This window comes from Callorhinus ursinus, unplaced genomic scaffold, assembly GCF_003265705.2.
Source record: "Callorhinus ursinus isolate GAN/ISIS: 27379988/994484 unplaced genomic scaffold, GSC_fseal_2.0 scaffold7, whole genome shotgun sequence".
NCBI lineage: Eukaryota > Metazoa > Chordata > Mammalia > Carnivora > Otariidae > Callorhinus > Callorhinus ursinus.
In genome coordinates this window covers 62,064,244-62,081,440 of record NW_027397069.1, presented here as the reverse complement: position 1 = coordinate 62,081,440, position 17,197 = coordinate 62,064,244, and the positions used below count along the sequence as shown (strand labels likewise).

Below are 17,197 nucleotides of genomic sequence, written 5' to 3'. Positions count from 1 at the left end.
ACTGATGATGTACTGTATGGTGACTAACGTAACATAATAAAATAAATAAAAATAAAAGATAAAAGGCAAGAGTGCTCAATTTTTTTTTTAAATATAGCTTGATTTGCATTTCTAGGATTTTTTTTTCTTTAAGATTTTATTTATTTCTTTGACAGAGAGAGACAGCGAGAGCAGGAACACAAGCAGGGGAGTGGGAGAGGGAGAAGCAGGCCTCCCGTGGAGCAGGGAGCCCGATGCGGGGCACGATCCCAGGACCCTGGGATCATGACCTGAGCCAAAGGCAGACGCTTAACGACTGAGCCAGCCAGGTGCCCCAAGAGTGCTCAATTTTTAATATATTCATTTATATGCCTCACTTCCTGCTCATTCTTATTTCTTAAAGACATTACTTTTTTTGTTGCTATATTCTTAGCTTACTTATTGCAAGAAAATGCCAGTCAAGAGTCAGATGATCCATGTCCTTATAGGAGACTTTGATTCAGTTTCTATACCATTCTGACATAACTTGGCAACAGAGGAGCCTAGAATTGGCATTTGTGGTTCATATGTTGTTTAAATAACAGGTACAAGTAAACTAACAGGTTGCTGGAGGGACCATGCTGACATGAAGTACAATGTGTATGGCCGGTCCAAGCATATGCTAAAGGTGAAAGGTGAGGTGAAGGAATAGAATGAGCAAGGCAGGTAAGACAGGAGAGTAGCCATGGCCTGGGCTATAGATTTTAGTCTAGAAGCTCTTCCTAAGGTGCCAGGGGAATTGAAGTGTTGAGTATAGGCTGATTATTTGTCATGTTGGTAAAGGGAGAACCTATAAACTATATTCTTTAGATATTGTTGTATATACCAACATTTGAAAAACCAGAATACTTCTTTTATGATATGACTATCATAAAGAGTCACAGCCCAAGCTTGAAGAGGAGTAAGAAAAAGTTAGTTGCTTATGTTTGCATGTATTAAATGTTTACATATTTTAAAAAAACACTACTCATACTTATGAACAGACTTCAAAACAGTCCATTATTCAAAGTCTAGATTTTTTTCATCCTTAGCACAAAGAAAAATAATAGACTTAATTTACTTAAGAGTTGATTGATGTTAAAAAATGATTTAATATTTCTACCCAATATTTAAGAAAAACTAATACCAGTTATACTCAGTCTTCCAGAAATAGAAGAGTAGGTAATACTTTACACCTCATTTTATGGGGTTTCATCACTCTGATAACTAACAATTACAAGAGATAAAATTACAGATCAATATCCACCATAAACATAGGTGCAATATTAATATTACCTTTAAAAGTTGTCAAATCTAGGAATATATGAAAAGGATTACATCATAAGCAAGAGGTGTTTATCCAAAGGATGCAGAGTTGGTTTAATATTCAAAAATATCTATCAATGTAATACACCATATCAACAGATTAAAAAAGAAAAAATATGTATGATATTTTAATAGACATAAGAAAAACAGTTGAAAAATTCAACATATATTCATAATAAAACTCTCAGTAAACTAGAAATTAAACTCCCTCAGTGTAATAAATGCTATCTACAAAAAACATACAGCTAACATCCTACTTAATGGTGAAAGACTGAATGCTTTCCCACTAGATCAAAAACAAGGGAAGGATGTTCTCACCCACTATTTGTATTCAGTATTGGGCCAGAGGTCATAGCCAGTTCAATTAGGCCAGTAGAAAATTCAAGGTGGCTGAGAGAAGGTACTGTAATAAGTGAATTTAGCAAAGTCACATGATATGAGGTCAGTATTCAAAAGTAAATTATAATAACATGTATTTATAATATATGTGAAATATTGGAAACTTAAATAAAGCAAAACCATTATAATAGTGTCAAAAACAAGAACTACTTAGGGTAGTACTTAATAAAATTTGTGAAAAACCTATATGATAAAAACTAAAAAATATTTTTGTAAAAAAATTAAAAATAAAGAAATGAAGAAATATGGATCAGAGGACCTAACATGGTTAAGATGGTAGTTCTCCCCAAACTGGTCTATAGCCTCAAACCTAATCAAAATTCCAGCCGGCGATTTTGGTTTTCTTGGTAGAAATTAACAAGCTGAATTTTAAATTTCTGTGACAATACAAAGGACCTAAGATAGCCAAAACAAATAAAAAATGAACAGAGTTGGAGGATTAATATAAAGATAGGTAGATAAATGGAAGGGAAGAAAGAAGATCTTACAACTCAATAATAAAAAGACAAACTACCCAGCATAAATTGGACAAATGATTTAAACAGACACAGTAACAAAGAAGATATACAGATGGCCAATCAGCACATGAAACCATGCTCCACATCATTATTAATTCGAAAAATTCAATTTTAAACACAGTGAGATGGCATTATGCACATACTGTAATTGATATAATTCAATAGATTGGCAATACAAAGCGTTGATGAGAATGTGGAGCCACTGGTTGTACCTTGCTGGTGGGAGTGTAAAATGGTACATCCACTTGAAAAACAGTTTGTCAGTATCTTACGAGGTTAAACATACACTTAACCATTTGACCCAATAATTCTAACCTTAGATATCTTCCCAAGAGAAATGAAAATATTAGTCCACATTAAGACCTGTATGTGAATGTTCATAGCAGCTTTATTTATAATAGCCAAAAACTAGAAATAACCCAAGTGTCCGTCACCAGGTAAGTGGATAAACTAACTATGATATAGCATTATATGGAATACTACTCAGCAATAAAAGGTATGAGCCACTGATATGCACAACATATATGGAATTTAAAAGTATATTGTGAAGCTCAAGAAAGCAGACAGCAAAAATATGCTATGTTATTCCATTTATGTGATATTATGGAAAAGACAAAATTAGAGGGACAGAAAACAGTTCAGTTCTTGCTGTGGATGGCAGGAGAAGAGTACAAGGGAACATTTTTGCATGGAAATGTTCTTGGTTGTAGTGGTGGCTACCTAAATATGCATTTGTCAAAACTCGTGGAAATGTGCATTTAAAAAGAGTTAATTTTATTATATGTAAATTAGATCTCAATAAACCTGACTTAAAAAAAAAATTACAGTAGTGCTTCATTGCTTGCAAAGTTCTGTAATATGACCTGCAAGGCCTTTGCTTAACTGGCCTTCCTTACCTCCCCACACTGATCCAGGCTCCCTCCATCACTCTTAAAGCACCTCTATGTCACCTTCATATTTCATTGTCCTTTACTACTACAAAGAAGGCCCTCAATAAATTACTGTTGAATGAATGAATGCCCAACTCTATCTCACTCTCTGGAATGCCCTGTGAGAAGCCACACCAAACTGATTATGTTTACCAAACAAGTCAAACACAATCGCCTGTTTGTGTGACTTTGGTCAAGTTACACAAACAAGTTACGCTTAATCTCTCTAAGCCTTAGTTTCTTCCTGAGTGTAATGAGCTAATTATGCTTATCCAATAAGATATCAAATGAGGTAAGAATCCTATGAAATGATACCTATAATGCACCTAGCCTGCTAAGTTATCAATTCTCAGTGTTTCTGACACATAATAGGCACTCCAGAAATGATCATTTGGTTTTATTATTATTTATTTAAGTGGCATGTGAGCTGGGTTTTGAAGACTATGGACAGGGAAGGTTGAGGACTCTAGAGTACCTTACACATCCCATCAGGAGCACTGGTGGGTTTTTGTGTGTTCTTAGTATGGTAGTATCACTACTCCCTTATTGACTTAATCACATTTTATGCAGAACACTAATGCAGACACAAGTGGTAGGATAGGGTGGGAATCATGACCTGTTCAGAGGCTTCCTAGTGTATTGTGCTACTTAGCAGTCAAAACAGTAAATAAAAGTCATATGTTACTTGTTTTCGCCCTTCTTTTCTGAAAGAAATGTATTTTAGATTGCATTATTCTCTAGTTCTTAGAATTCATACTGGTAGATTCAGCAATAAGAAATTGTATTTTTAATCAAGGGAAAAGCTCTTATTGGGATGTGCAGTCATAATATTTGTGATACTTCTGCAACCCTTTTCTTTTGGAAAAGGAGCCATGCCATTGAGGGAGCACAGAACTTGGGACATTGACTAGAGACTGTCCTGAAGAACACAACTCCTCCTGGCCTCATTGCTATGATATTGTGGCTAATGGTGCTCTTATGCTCATTTGCCTCCAAATTTTTCCCCCAAATTTTCTTTATACACCATCAATCCATGTTTCTGTACTCCTGTTATTAGAAGTTAAATAGAATAAAGTGGCTTGAAGCAAGCCTTCTTTTCTTTAGTGACTGCCACATCTCTGATCTTGAGCTGGTATTTCTCAATTCACCAAGTCCTATTCCATCGCTTTTCAGACTTGTATTCCTGTTAGCATTGACTGTCCTTCTCTTGGACATTACAACGTTGAGCTGTTTACTTGGAATCCTAAATTTTAAGCTAGAAGCTTGATTATTTGGCCCAGGGTTAACCCTAATAGGAGAGAGTCTTCTGATCAGTATTTTTGAAACTTTTCTTGACCATTAATAATACATGAAATCAATTTAATGGGTTGCTGTCAGCATTTTCAAAAATAAGAAATAGTAAATAATAGAAAAAATAATTGTTCAGGTAAATATTATTTGCTGGAGTGTTTATTGTGTGGGTATATAGGGTTATGATTTGAAGTGTATTTCTCATATTTTACTTTGAGACACAGTTTAAAAGCCACTGTTCTAAGCTGATTTGACAGTTTATGTGTCGTAAAACAATCTTAACATATCCTATTCTAATAGCAATGTTTTCTAAATCCATATTAAACTATAAGATAAGTAAGTTATACAAATCCTCCATACTGATATTAGCTTGTTGAGACTGGTTTTACATAGAAGAGTAAATAGCTAAGCAACCCATCACTGAAGAGATTGGAAAGAAGAAAAGTAGATTTGACATAAATTGACCTTTCTGGCCTGTGAACAAATCGAAAGTAACTCCCTTTGTATGTGTACCATAAAAGTTGACTTGATCTAGTGACCAAAATAGTATTAGAATACCTGGGGACTCATTTTAAGAAGTGACCCTAACCTACAATGTTAAATACATGTATGCTTTTTGTAATCCTTCTAATGATGTTATTTCTGAGCTAGTTATTTTGGGGATCGATTTTGGAACTGTGCAACTAAATGAAGTTAACTAAGCAGTGCCATGCTCCCCACATAGAGAGAAATGAAGCTTCCTAAGAAATCAAATCCAGACTTTCCCATCATTCACACTGCATGAACTCAGTGGTCCTCAAATGTCAATGTGCATTAGTATCACAAGGATGTTTATGAAACATGTAGATGCTTGGGTCTCACCTCAGACCTGGGCAGTCAGAATCTCTGGATGGGAGTTATATCACCATTTTTAATATGTTCTGCAAATGATCAGGATCTTTAAGTACACCAAAATTTGAGAACTATTACACTTCATTCATTCATCTTAGGAGTCATGTAAAATTATCACCATCTTTACCCATAACTGGAAACATAAATATAATCATAAGCTAAGTGATTTTTTTCTATGCTTCACTAAGAAGTATAATAGCTGTTTAGGTTCATAGTAGATTATAATATAAATTTCTACTTTTATGTATTTGAAGTGATAAACTTACATGAAGCCACAAATAGGTGATAAGAAAATGAAATGCCTATCGGTGGATCCTTGTTTTCATCCAACAATTCCCAGAGCTTTCTCATAACAGTTAAATACATGGGGGCGTAGGTTTTCAACCAATGCTAATTCCCTCTCCTCACCTCACTTTCTCTCTTTAATGCCTCCTCCCTTCCATATCAAGTCCGTAGACCTCAATCTCAAGCTCCAAAATTATCCTTTAGGTTTTATCTTCCTTCTCTCTACTTTTCCCAAATCAAAACTCTAGTTCTCCTATGAATCTGAGACAAGTGTATGTCTGATTATATTTTTATAGAATAGGTTTTCATATAATAAGTTGATCCAAAAACATGAATAATTCATATTTTATTCTCTGGGAAAGGTTTGGTGTTTTAAGACAATAACTTAATACTGTATGTAATTTTTTTCCCTAACAGCCATATATAGAGAGAGATTTTCAAGTCTCTAGTGTCTGTTTTTCCACTTTTCTTTCCTTTGCACCAAAGAAAGACTCAGGATAGCCCACTACAGAGACCCCTACTGTGCCCCAGTTTTCTAATCTTTGTATTTTACCAGTCATATAATTGAGTAAATTGGGTCTTGCCTAAAAAAATATAAAGTTTGATTAGTAGTACAGCTAATAACTAATATGCTGACTTACAAATCTAGGTTTGAATATGTAGAATCACTTTGAAAGTCCCACCACAGCCTGATGTGGGGGTTCATAGACAAATGTCAAGATCTGCCATTGTTTTTCCTTCTTAATCAATGTAGAGGAACCAATGTATCAATGTTTATCTTTCAGAAAAGTGAACTACTATTTGGAGAGCCGGGGATGGGGCACCTAGTACATGTCAAACACTTTACAAATATTCTCTCACTTGCACTCATAACCCTATGAGTTGTCCCTCCTTAAAAGAAATGTACTTTTGGAGAATGTAGGAAAATTAGAGACTTCTCAGGAACAACATGGTATTTATTTTGCTGTTTTCATAAGGTGAAGACTTGTTGGCAGTAAAATATTTCAAGAACCAGTAGAGCCCAAAGCTTGTAAACATTTTCTAAAATAATTTTTTTTAATTTTAAATTAAAAAATTAAAAGTTTTTCCGGATTTTTAAATAGTCTATTTTTTTTTAAAGATTTTATTTATTTGACAGAGCGCAAGCAGGGAGAGTGGGAGAGGGAGAAGCTCCCTGCTGAGCAGGGATCCTGACTCAGAGCTCCATCCCAGGATCCCCAGGATCATGACCTGAGCCGAAGGGACTGAGCCACCCAGGTGTCCTTAAATGGTCTATTAAAGGACTACCACACAGGAAACAAGCTTCTCTGACCCAACCAGACTCTACCTTGCAGTGTCACCAGAATCTCTATGCCAGATTTTGAGGCCAAAAGGAATTCTGCTGCTATGCTGTGTGGCCACTTAACTTCCAACAGAGTCTGTCTGCTTGGCTAAATAAATCAGGATCTAAAAATCTAATCTTACAGTTTGGGCATACATTCTTTTCCGCAGTTTATAAGCTATCTGAAATAGTACACCCTCATTTTCCAATCAGGAAACTGAAACTCAGACACAGGAAACTTGTTTGCCCAATTCATAATACTGATAAAAGGCAGAACCTAAATATAAACTAGATTTGCTTTTGTCCCCTCATTCATCATAGATAATGGAAGACTAATTTTTATGACCTCTCATATTGCTTTTTCTATTGATTTTTTCTTTCATCAAATTACAGAGGTTATATTTAAAATCAAATTACAGAGGTTATATTTAAAATTCAGCATCTGTTAATCTCAAGTCAAAGACCAGCAATTAAATTATAACATACTGCATTAAATTGGATTCTTCCTAGAATATCAGAATTTGCCCTACTGATAGCTATTCCATTTGGAATAGAATACTTTGCTTTGTCTCTTGACTTCTTTCCTATATCCATGACAACTCTGTTTTAGAATAGGAACAAATAGAATTGAACAAATTGGGATTTTTTTTTCTATTTCCTTTGGAAAATAGGCTCACACTAGAAGATGAAGACCACTTGAGAGTGCCTGGGTGGCTCAGTTGGTTAAACATCCGACTCTTGATTTTGGCTTAGGATGTGATCTCAAAGTTGTAAGATGGAGCCCCGCGTTGGGCTCTGTGTTGGGCATGGATCCTACTTAAGATTCTCTTTCTCCCTCTTCCTCTGCCTCTATCCTCATCTCTCTTTTTCTAAAAAAAAAAAAAAAAGGAAGAAGATGAAGATGAAGAGCATTTCATTCATTTCCTATATTATATAGATACTATGAGGAAAAAAATGTTCTGTAATAGATATTCCTGAGTTATCCAGTATTTTTTATTTGCCTCATTTTTTGTGTGCCAAATGTAACATAGAATTTCCTGGTGCTAAGAAATTACCTTAACATTAAAATTCTATTTCTTCTTTGCCCCTCCTTCTCACATAACACATTCATGTATTCATTCAGTCATTCATCCATTTAGCCATATGTTATTTGTGAGTCCGTATTTCATATCAGGTACCTTGCAAATCATAAAGACCAGAACAGAAATCACTGAAACAGAAAAATAAGATACAATAGAACAGATGAACAAATAACAAAGATTTTTTCTTTAATAATAATACAGGCAAACTATCCCAAGATTGATTAAGAACAAAATAGAAAAATAAACATCAGAAATAAAAAGGAAACATAATTATAGATAAAACAAATTTAGAAAAGATAATGAGAGTGCAATCAAAATGTTTTACCATTAAAAATAAAAATTTTCATGAAATGGGAACATTCCTAGAAAATATATAAGTTCCAAAGATTGAATAACAAGTAACAAAACCCTAAAGTTCTAAGTATGAAGGAAATTTAATCAGTAAAAATTCTTCCTACAGTAATAGTTTACAGGTATATTCTACCAAATGTTCAAATAAAGCACCATTCCAACCATAGACCAACTGCTAGAGAACACAAACAGAGGGAATGCTCTCAACTCATTCTTTGAGGCCTGTTTAATCCTGACTACAAAAGTGAAACAAGATGTGTGGGAGAAAGGAAAACCACAAGCCAGTCTCCATTATGAATGTAGATGTGTGAATCCTTATTAAAATATTAACAGAACCGAGTCCAGCTATGTATAAAGATATACTATGTCTGTGGGAGTGGAGAACTAGGGGAGGGAGGTGGGGGAAAGTTAACCCAGGAATGCCAAAGTTGTTCATCATTTTAAAATTCCTAAAAATGTCTTTCATTTATCATATTAAATCCTTATTATCCTCCCAGTAGGTTCAGATGCATCAAATAAAATTCAACATTCATGATTTTTTAAAAATATTCTTAGCAAACTAGAAACAGAGAAGGATTTTCTTAATCTGAAAAGAATGCAGAAAAACATGCCACTTTATTTCTAAAATTTATAAGCAAGTTAATCTGGACAACATATTTTGGCATATACATATATTAGATAAAACAGTGAAGAGGCAAGAGAATGATAAACACAGTGCAGCAGAGCGGTTAATTAAATGTGTGTGTGTTTATGTGTTAAGTATATATCCAAATCAATATAAACATACATTCAAATAAATACAGTATTTTTTTAAATAAAAAAAATAAGTGAATAAGGTTAGGACACTAAAGATATTTCTGTGGGCTCTCAAAACATGAGTAAAAGAAATTGGCTGTAAAAAAGAAATAGAAACTTCATCTTCAGTGAAATTTGGTTTTGTGAGTTTCCTCAACAGTCCAGATGTAAGACAGAGGAGGGAGACCAATGTCTTAATCTAGGGTTACATATTTCCTGAGCAATTGCGGCAGATAGATGGGAATTGAGTGAAGGTGCTGGCAAGAAAGTAGTTACAACGTGGAACTGTGGGATGGCAAGTTTGGTGGGAAAAGAAGTGAATCTGAGCAGTGGAAGAAGGATTAAGAGAACATGAAGGGATTAAACAATTGCAAGTTAGAAGAATCAAGAGCTTGTTTTTGCCTGGGTCCAGCGGAGGGACAAATGAAGGCAAGAGAGAACGGTAAGTGTAGGGAGGTTGCAGCCAGAAAGTAGATTGTTGGGGTTTAAAGATTTAGGAAGTGAAGCCAGTTAGGACTGGTAGAGTGATTTCCTGAAGTGAGGTAGAATTGAAGTTTCTAAAGGAATCATAGATTTAGGTATTTTTAGATCCCCTTAAAAAGGGACAGGGAATTGTGAGCTACTCTGGGGAATGGTTTTCCATGTGGATAATGAAGTTACCCAGAATGGTTCTGAGCCAACTAAGATTCTTTTTCTCTATGGAAGTAAAATAACCTACGTTACTTGATATAGCTCGTAAGTATGTTAGTTGATGTAGAACTCCTAAGTGTCAGAGCTAGGAGCATGGACTTCAGGTAATTAATATAATTTCTCTGGTGTTTATGAGGCAGGAGTCTTCCCCGCCCTCTCCCGTTCTTTGCCACTGTGCCTCTTTGCTTTGCCAATCCACTGTTCTGCTCCTGGGAGTCATACCTATTAACCAGCCAGACCTAGAGCCTCTCCCTTCCTGCTGTGTTCTGTTAATCTATTTAAGTTTTGTAATCCACATTAATTTGCACATATTAGATTTCCTCCTGGCTTTCTTCAGCTTTCATGCACTAGACAAAGCCATCGAACAGAATATTCCAGTATTTCACATCTCTTTTCTCTTTTGAAGCCAGCCTAGCAAATATAGACCAATGATTTCAACAAAACTTAATATTCAGAGTTTAAATTACAGTCTTCCTTTAACTTCTTTTATTTTTCTACATCCCTCAGTGAATTGAAGATTATCCATATGATTGTTTGCCCTCCAACATTATAGAGAAGTCTGAGCCTTTTTTCACAAGTATTGTGGCTTCTAACAGATTCCCCTAACCTTTTCATTCTTTGAATAATTTATATTATCATTAACTTTTGTGCTAAAAATTAGAAAACATTCCCATTGGAATATGCCTATGTTCCTCTTAAGTATAATTGGAGAGATTATTGCTGCATGTTTTCAGGTGATATTTCCACTGACCCTGCTGTTATGCAAGATTTTAGTTGTGCCTGTGTCATACTGCCAGGAAGTCCCTGCTGGTCTGAGAGTGACAGCCATTATTTAACTTAAGTCTCATCACGGAGCAATGATGTCAGACCACACATGGACTTTGGGTGAAAAGATTTCTACTAAGAACTATGTTGAATTCAGTATCCATCGCAATCCAAATTGCGATCTGAGGCAAAGAACTTAATTTTTCTGAGCCTTGGTTTCTTATGTTTAAAAATGAAAATAACATATATCTCTCAGGTTTCTTGTGCAAATTAAATGTTATGTGTAAAGTACTTATTTTATTACCTAGCTCTCAAGAAGTGGTTTGGTGACAGTTGTCGATTTCTTCTCCTCCTTCTCCTCCTCCTCCTTCATCATCATCCTCCTCATCACCATCATCATCATCATCATCATCATCATCATCATGTGGTTTAAACCAAGAACATTTTTAAATCTCTTATTATTCTCATTGACTGGGCTCAGCTAAGCAGTTCCTTTGCTCCCTGTGAAGTTGTCTGGCATTTCAGTCACCTGGGAGGCTGGCTCTGGGCTGGGAACTCATCTAGGCCTGGGATCCTGAGGTCCTCTATTTTCCTCCCCGGGCTGTCTACATAATGTGAGCTTCTCTCAGTATTACAGCAGATTCTAGAAGACAGAGTTCCAAGAAAGAAGGGCAAAAGGTACAAGACATCTTATGCCCTGGCTCAGAAGTCACAAAACATCACTTCTGCTATATTCTGTTGGTCACAGGAAGTCACAGGTGGATCTAAGGGGAGCAGAAAATGACTCCTCTTTTTGATGGAGCCATAACAATATCACACTGCGAAAGAGCATGTGGGATGGAGATACTGTTGCAGCCATCTTTGAATAACCTCTGCCCTATGCTATAAAAGAAGTATGAAGAAGCTCCCTGTGTATACATAAGAAAAGGTCTTCAAGATATATTGCTAAGTGAGAAAAGCTAGGTACAGAAAAGACTGTCTAATATATTATAGTAGTGTAAGGGTATGGGGGAAAACATTTGTATTTTCTTATGTATTTTTTAAAGTCTCTGAAAACATGCAAGAAACTAATATAACAGGTGCCTGATGAGGTTGGAAATCAGGTGTTGAGGTGATAAAGTGAGGCTTTTCACTGTATGTCTTATTATACTTTTTAAAAACAATTTGAATATTCAGATAACTTCTATTGTTTAAAAATTCAGTTTATAGGTTTCCCAATATATGGCCATCTAGCGTTTGTGTGAAAATTTACTTCCAAGGTAGTGAATTCTGTTGTTTTCACCATTTACTCCAAAGGTGATGAATTCTGTTGTTTTAACCGTTTACTCCAAAGGTGATGAATTCTGTTGTTTTAACCATTTAAAACACTGTCAAGAAGCCTTGATTTTTTTTGCATTAACTAACTTTATCAAATTAACTGAATCATTCATTGACAAGACACACAGTACTTAACAGAGGCATTGTTGTAACAGTTTTATGGTATATTTCTGTATTTCAAATGTCTTTGAATTATAATTTCATCTAAATTTCATAATGTAACTTTAAACTTTATCCATAATTAATATTTCAAATACTGAAATTTGATTATTAAAAAGTAGTATTAACTGAAGTTATTAAGAATAATAATTTCAAAGGTATCTTCCTTTTTAGATTACTATGCCATGCTATGAAGGACCATATAGTTCGTGTTGCAAATGAAGCTGAGTTTATTTTGAACAGACAGAGAGCTGAGGATGTACATAAACATGCAGAGTTTGAGGTAAGGTTTTGGTGGCAGATTAAATTCTGCTTCTCTGTTATAAGTCAGCTATCACTGATGATAACCTTACATAAGAAGGTTTTTTTAAAAAGGAAAATTTCATTCAAGTCATTTCAGTTCTTTTTTTTTTTTTAAGCTTTAGTAAATGCCAAACACAGAGGACTAATTTTTACCTCATTTACAGCAGACAGAGATTCTTTTTACCATGCACCTAACCCTTTGGTAGACTAAAGTTGTTCTAATGTACTCTTAAAGGCAAATAAAATTTTATGATGCAATTACTTTAGTAATTTTTAAATTAGTTTATACATCACTAGAGATGGGCGTAACAAGTGGTTATATGAAGAAACTCAGTTTTACCAAATATTCAGTAATTTATTATTTATTAATGTATCCATCTTTAGAGTGGCCAAAGATCACTTCAGTTCATGTTTTATTGTTATAATCAATATTTTATTGACAATTGAAGCATTGCTATTATATGGTATGCATGCAGATATATACATATATTGAGAATATAATAATTTAAAAATCCTCATAAGTACCTTGACTAAAGAAAAAATTAAGTATCGTTTCTATTTTATATGCAAAAACTAAAGTATATGGAAATAGTGTACGGGCGCTTGGGTGGCTCAGTTGTTAAGCGTCTGTCTTTGCCTTAGGTCATGATCCCAGGGTCCTGGGATCGAGCCCCACATCGGGCTCCCTGCTCCCAGGAAACCTGCTTCTCCTTCTCCCACTACCCCTGCTTGTGTTCCCTCTCTCACTGTGTCTCTCTCTGTCAAATAAATAAATAAAATTATTTTTTTAATTATTGTATATTCCATACTAATAGGTTTTATAAAAATATTATTTTTATATTTCTAGCATGTTAATAATTATTTGACATTTTTTGAATTGCCTTGGTTCAATATCTTGATTTCAGTGTTTTGAATGTGATTACTTAATTCATTCAATCTGCAAAAAAACTTGGTTTCAGAAATATTCAGGTAACCTGGTATTTGGCTTAGGTTGAACTGTCAGTGGCCTTGAAAATAACAAATAACCATCAGTTTATTTTCCTGATGCAACATGCGAACAAGTGTGGTGTGGCTGGAAATCAGAGCCCAAGATTTCAGTTTTGATGAGGTTTTTATCTCAGAAAGCCAGCTCTCTTAGTCATGCAAGTTGATGCCCTTGGTCTAGTAATCTCTGACCTTGCTAGCTGAAAAGCATGAGACAGAGAAATGACTGTTGTCACTCTCATACTTTTAACCTCTGCTTCATTTGTCAGATGAGGCAGCACACACCTGTCACATGAGATTGTAACAACCTTATTTTGAAAAAAATACCAAATATTTTAAACTTTGATAAAAGTACATTGACAATTGAGAGTTTATCAATGTGAAGTTTCATATCCCTCCAACAGTAAATACTTTTGGATATTTATCAAGGTATCCTGCTATAATCTGGATGTCAAGAAAATTTTGACTTATCTGTTCTTTGAAGCATATGTTTAGATATGAGATATGTCAGGAGTCTAAACAAAATAAGAGTATTCAATTAACTATTGACTTCTGTTAGTAAATAAGATTTAGAATATTAGCTGAATCCCCTGCAGGATGAGTTTTGGATCATTCATATTTCTACTAAGAAAATCAAGATATTTTGTAGGGATATAATAAGATCAATATTTGTCATGTGAAAATATTTAAAATAGGTTTTCAAGCAGCTAGATATTAGTTACGAGTTTTAACACATACTTAGCCAAGATGAAATTAAGCTAAGGGCAGTGTTTCTCAGCCTTGATTTTCATTAGTGCCCCCCCCAAGGAATCTTTTTAGACAATTTTCATTCTAATCTCCCTCTCCCAGTAAAATTTTATTTCTACAATATGCTGCGTATCTGTTTGGGTATTATGTATACGTCTGTGCTTTATACATTAAAGGAATGTGGTTTTTTCACACCCCCAACACCACTTTTTACCCCCTGGGGATGAGATCATTCCTACTGAGGATGCATGGCTAAGAGAGTGATAAGAGGCTATGAAGTGGACATGAAGACTCAGTGCTTTTTAGATTATGTAAATATAAAATAAAAATACTAATATAAATCAAATTTTGAGAGTATTATTGTTATTTAATGGATATATATTGTTTTTTTAACTGAAATGTTTAAATGTGTTCTTTTTAGATTAGAGCTATATTGGTAAATGCATTGACTGTGTGTGTGTGTGTGTGCCCATGCGCCTGCGCGCACCTGTGTGGTTTACCAAACACTTACCACTTTTAAATTATAAAAGATTTTATAAAAGCCATGACATTTTACTAGGACTTTTTGGGGGAATTTCTCTGTCTTCCATATAAGCCTGTAATTAAGAGATAAAGTATATTGAATTTGAGATGGGTACTTCACAGTTAACTTTTTTTAGCTAACCATTGTAATTGTTAAGGAAGAAAAATGAAAATTTAATTTTGCTCTCCAATGAGCTAATGAAATATTAACCTCATTATGGAGGCAGATCATTGTACTAATTGGTGATTCCCTGTACAAAAAGATAAATTGGAAAATGAATTAATCCTTCTTAGATTACTGTAGGGTTATTTCTCTGAAAGAGATGACTTGTGGTAGTAGTCTGTATCAATAGATGGACTTCAGGGATATGTTCAAATACCTTCCATGAAACAAATTTTTACATAGTAAAGATGGATGTGAACCAATTATATGTATTTTTAGATGTGAGACTTTTTTTCTTCTAGTTATATGACTCATATTACATACTTGGTAATGTTAGAATTTACGGTCAGTCCACCCTATATAAAAATTACTATACAAAAAAATCAAACTTATAATTAAAGAGATGTTCATCTTCATGTTCATATTGAACCTTTTTGATACACAGTGAGACTGATACCGATTAGCTATGTTGCTGATACCGGTGAGCATGAATGCGGACAGCGGACAGAACAACTGATTATTAGGGAAGATAAGAATAAGGTAGTTGTTATCATGGGAACCTTTGAACACATTAAATTCTAAAGTTGGGAGAGATTATAGAGAAAACTTTAGCTTCTCATTTTACAAATATGAAACTGAGTATGATGGGGAAATAAAAGAATTTTCATAAAGTGTGGAATAAAAAACAAGACTAAATTCCTAAATCATTGCTTTTCCTTGTACACCACATTGCCATTCATGAAATGGGAAACTATAAATTAAATGGCAAGTTTTGGATTTCTTATAATTATCAGGAATGTAATTCTCATTTTAAGTGTGGCATATACCATATTGTTTAAAATAATTAGATTTACACTTTTAGTAAACCATTATTCTAAAATGATTACTTTTGGAATACATTAAAATCAGACTCTCAGAATTTTAGGAGCCTTAAACATCATTAATTACTTTATATAACATCATCCAAATTATTTTCCATATACTTTATGTATAAGCACATAGAACACATTTTTGCAAGTTTGAAAAGTGAGTGTAATAACTATTTTCTTTTTTTTTACTTTTAAAAAATTTTTTAATTAAATTTTCACAAGATTGTATTATCCGAGTTTTTAAAATTGAATTGTTACTACCCTTTAACTTAAAATCAGATATCATTCCTTACTTCGACACAGCAAAAGTTATACCTTGTTAAACAATATGCATTGTTGTACATTTTTTGTAGTCGCAGTGTGCCCAGTACGCTGCTGATAGAAGAGAGGAAGAAAAGATGTGTGATCATCTCATAAGTGCTGCTAAACATCGAGATCATGTTACAGCAAACCAACTGAAACAGAAGATCCTTAACATTCTCACAAATAAGCATGGCGCTTGGGGAGCAGTTTCTCATAGGTGAGTTTCACAAATTTACAAGTAACAATAAGTCACCGGTTATTTATAATAGTTAGAAGTTAAAGATTATAAACTTTAAAATTATGTAGAAAATATGATTTAAAGCATAAAAATTACTTGAATTTTTCCCTGATACCTTTAGTAATTCCTCTTTAGAATCCTTTAGAAGAAAATCTAAACTTTTAACAGAAGCTCCAATGGAAGTCATTTCTAATTTAATAATAATATGTAATACAAAAAAAATTAAGCAAGTATTTTAGACTACTATCTCTTATATGATGTGTGTTAAAGAAGTGGCTCTTTTTTTCATCTTTCAAGAGTCTATCTACTTATTAAATTTATATCATTCTTAATTTTTCTTATACACAGGTAATAATATAAGCATTTACTATGGAGAGGTAACACATTCTTTTTAAAACTCTTCTTCCGTATTTTTCTATTCAGTCTTTCTTATGAAAGATTTTCATTGCAGATTAGGGCATTTATGATATCATTGTAGAAGTAAAACCAAAATCAGTTGTTTATGAATTACAGATGTTCTCCTTGCTAAAGTTTTGTGGACATAAAATTGTTTTGTTTTTTTCCTCTACACAATGAAGTTTTCGAGAAAAATAATAGTGAGGCAGGTCAATATGTTTCGATTGCTAAGGTTCATTTTTAGATCTCCATTTTATTTGATCCTATTAAATGTTTTTAAGTCTCTGGCAGAGTTTAGGGGTTGGTTAATTGTGAGCAGGACACTACTAAGAAGAATTCTGATAGAAGTAATTCTATTAGGGTGCCTGGGTGGCTCAGTCATTAATCGTCTGCCTCCAGCTCAGGTCATGATCCCAGGGTCCTGGGATCGAGTCCCACATCGGGCTCCCTCCTCGGCAGGAGGCCTACTCTCCCTCTCCCACTCCCCCTGCTTGTGTTCCTGCTCTCGCTGTCTCTCTCTCTGTCAAATAAATAAATAAAATCTTTAAAAAAAAAAT

General features: G+C 34.2%; 1 protein-coding gene across 10 annotated transcripts in view; it reads left to right on the top strand.

Annotated features, from left to right (window-relative positions):
• Positions 1-17,197, top strand: part of NBEA (neurobeachin) — a 686,692-nt gene that overhangs the window by 369,587 nt on the left and 299,908 nt on the right. For all 10 annotated transcript variants that reach the window (XM_073894686.1, XM_073894682.1, XM_073894681.1 and 7 more), the window contains 2 exons: positions 12,290-12,398; positions 16,057-16,223. In XM_073894686.1, the coding sequence (XP_073750787.1) occupies positions 12,290-12,398; positions 16,057-16,223 (276 nt within the window). The remainder of the gene's footprint in view (positions 1-12,289; positions 12,399-16,056; positions 16,224-17,197) is intronic.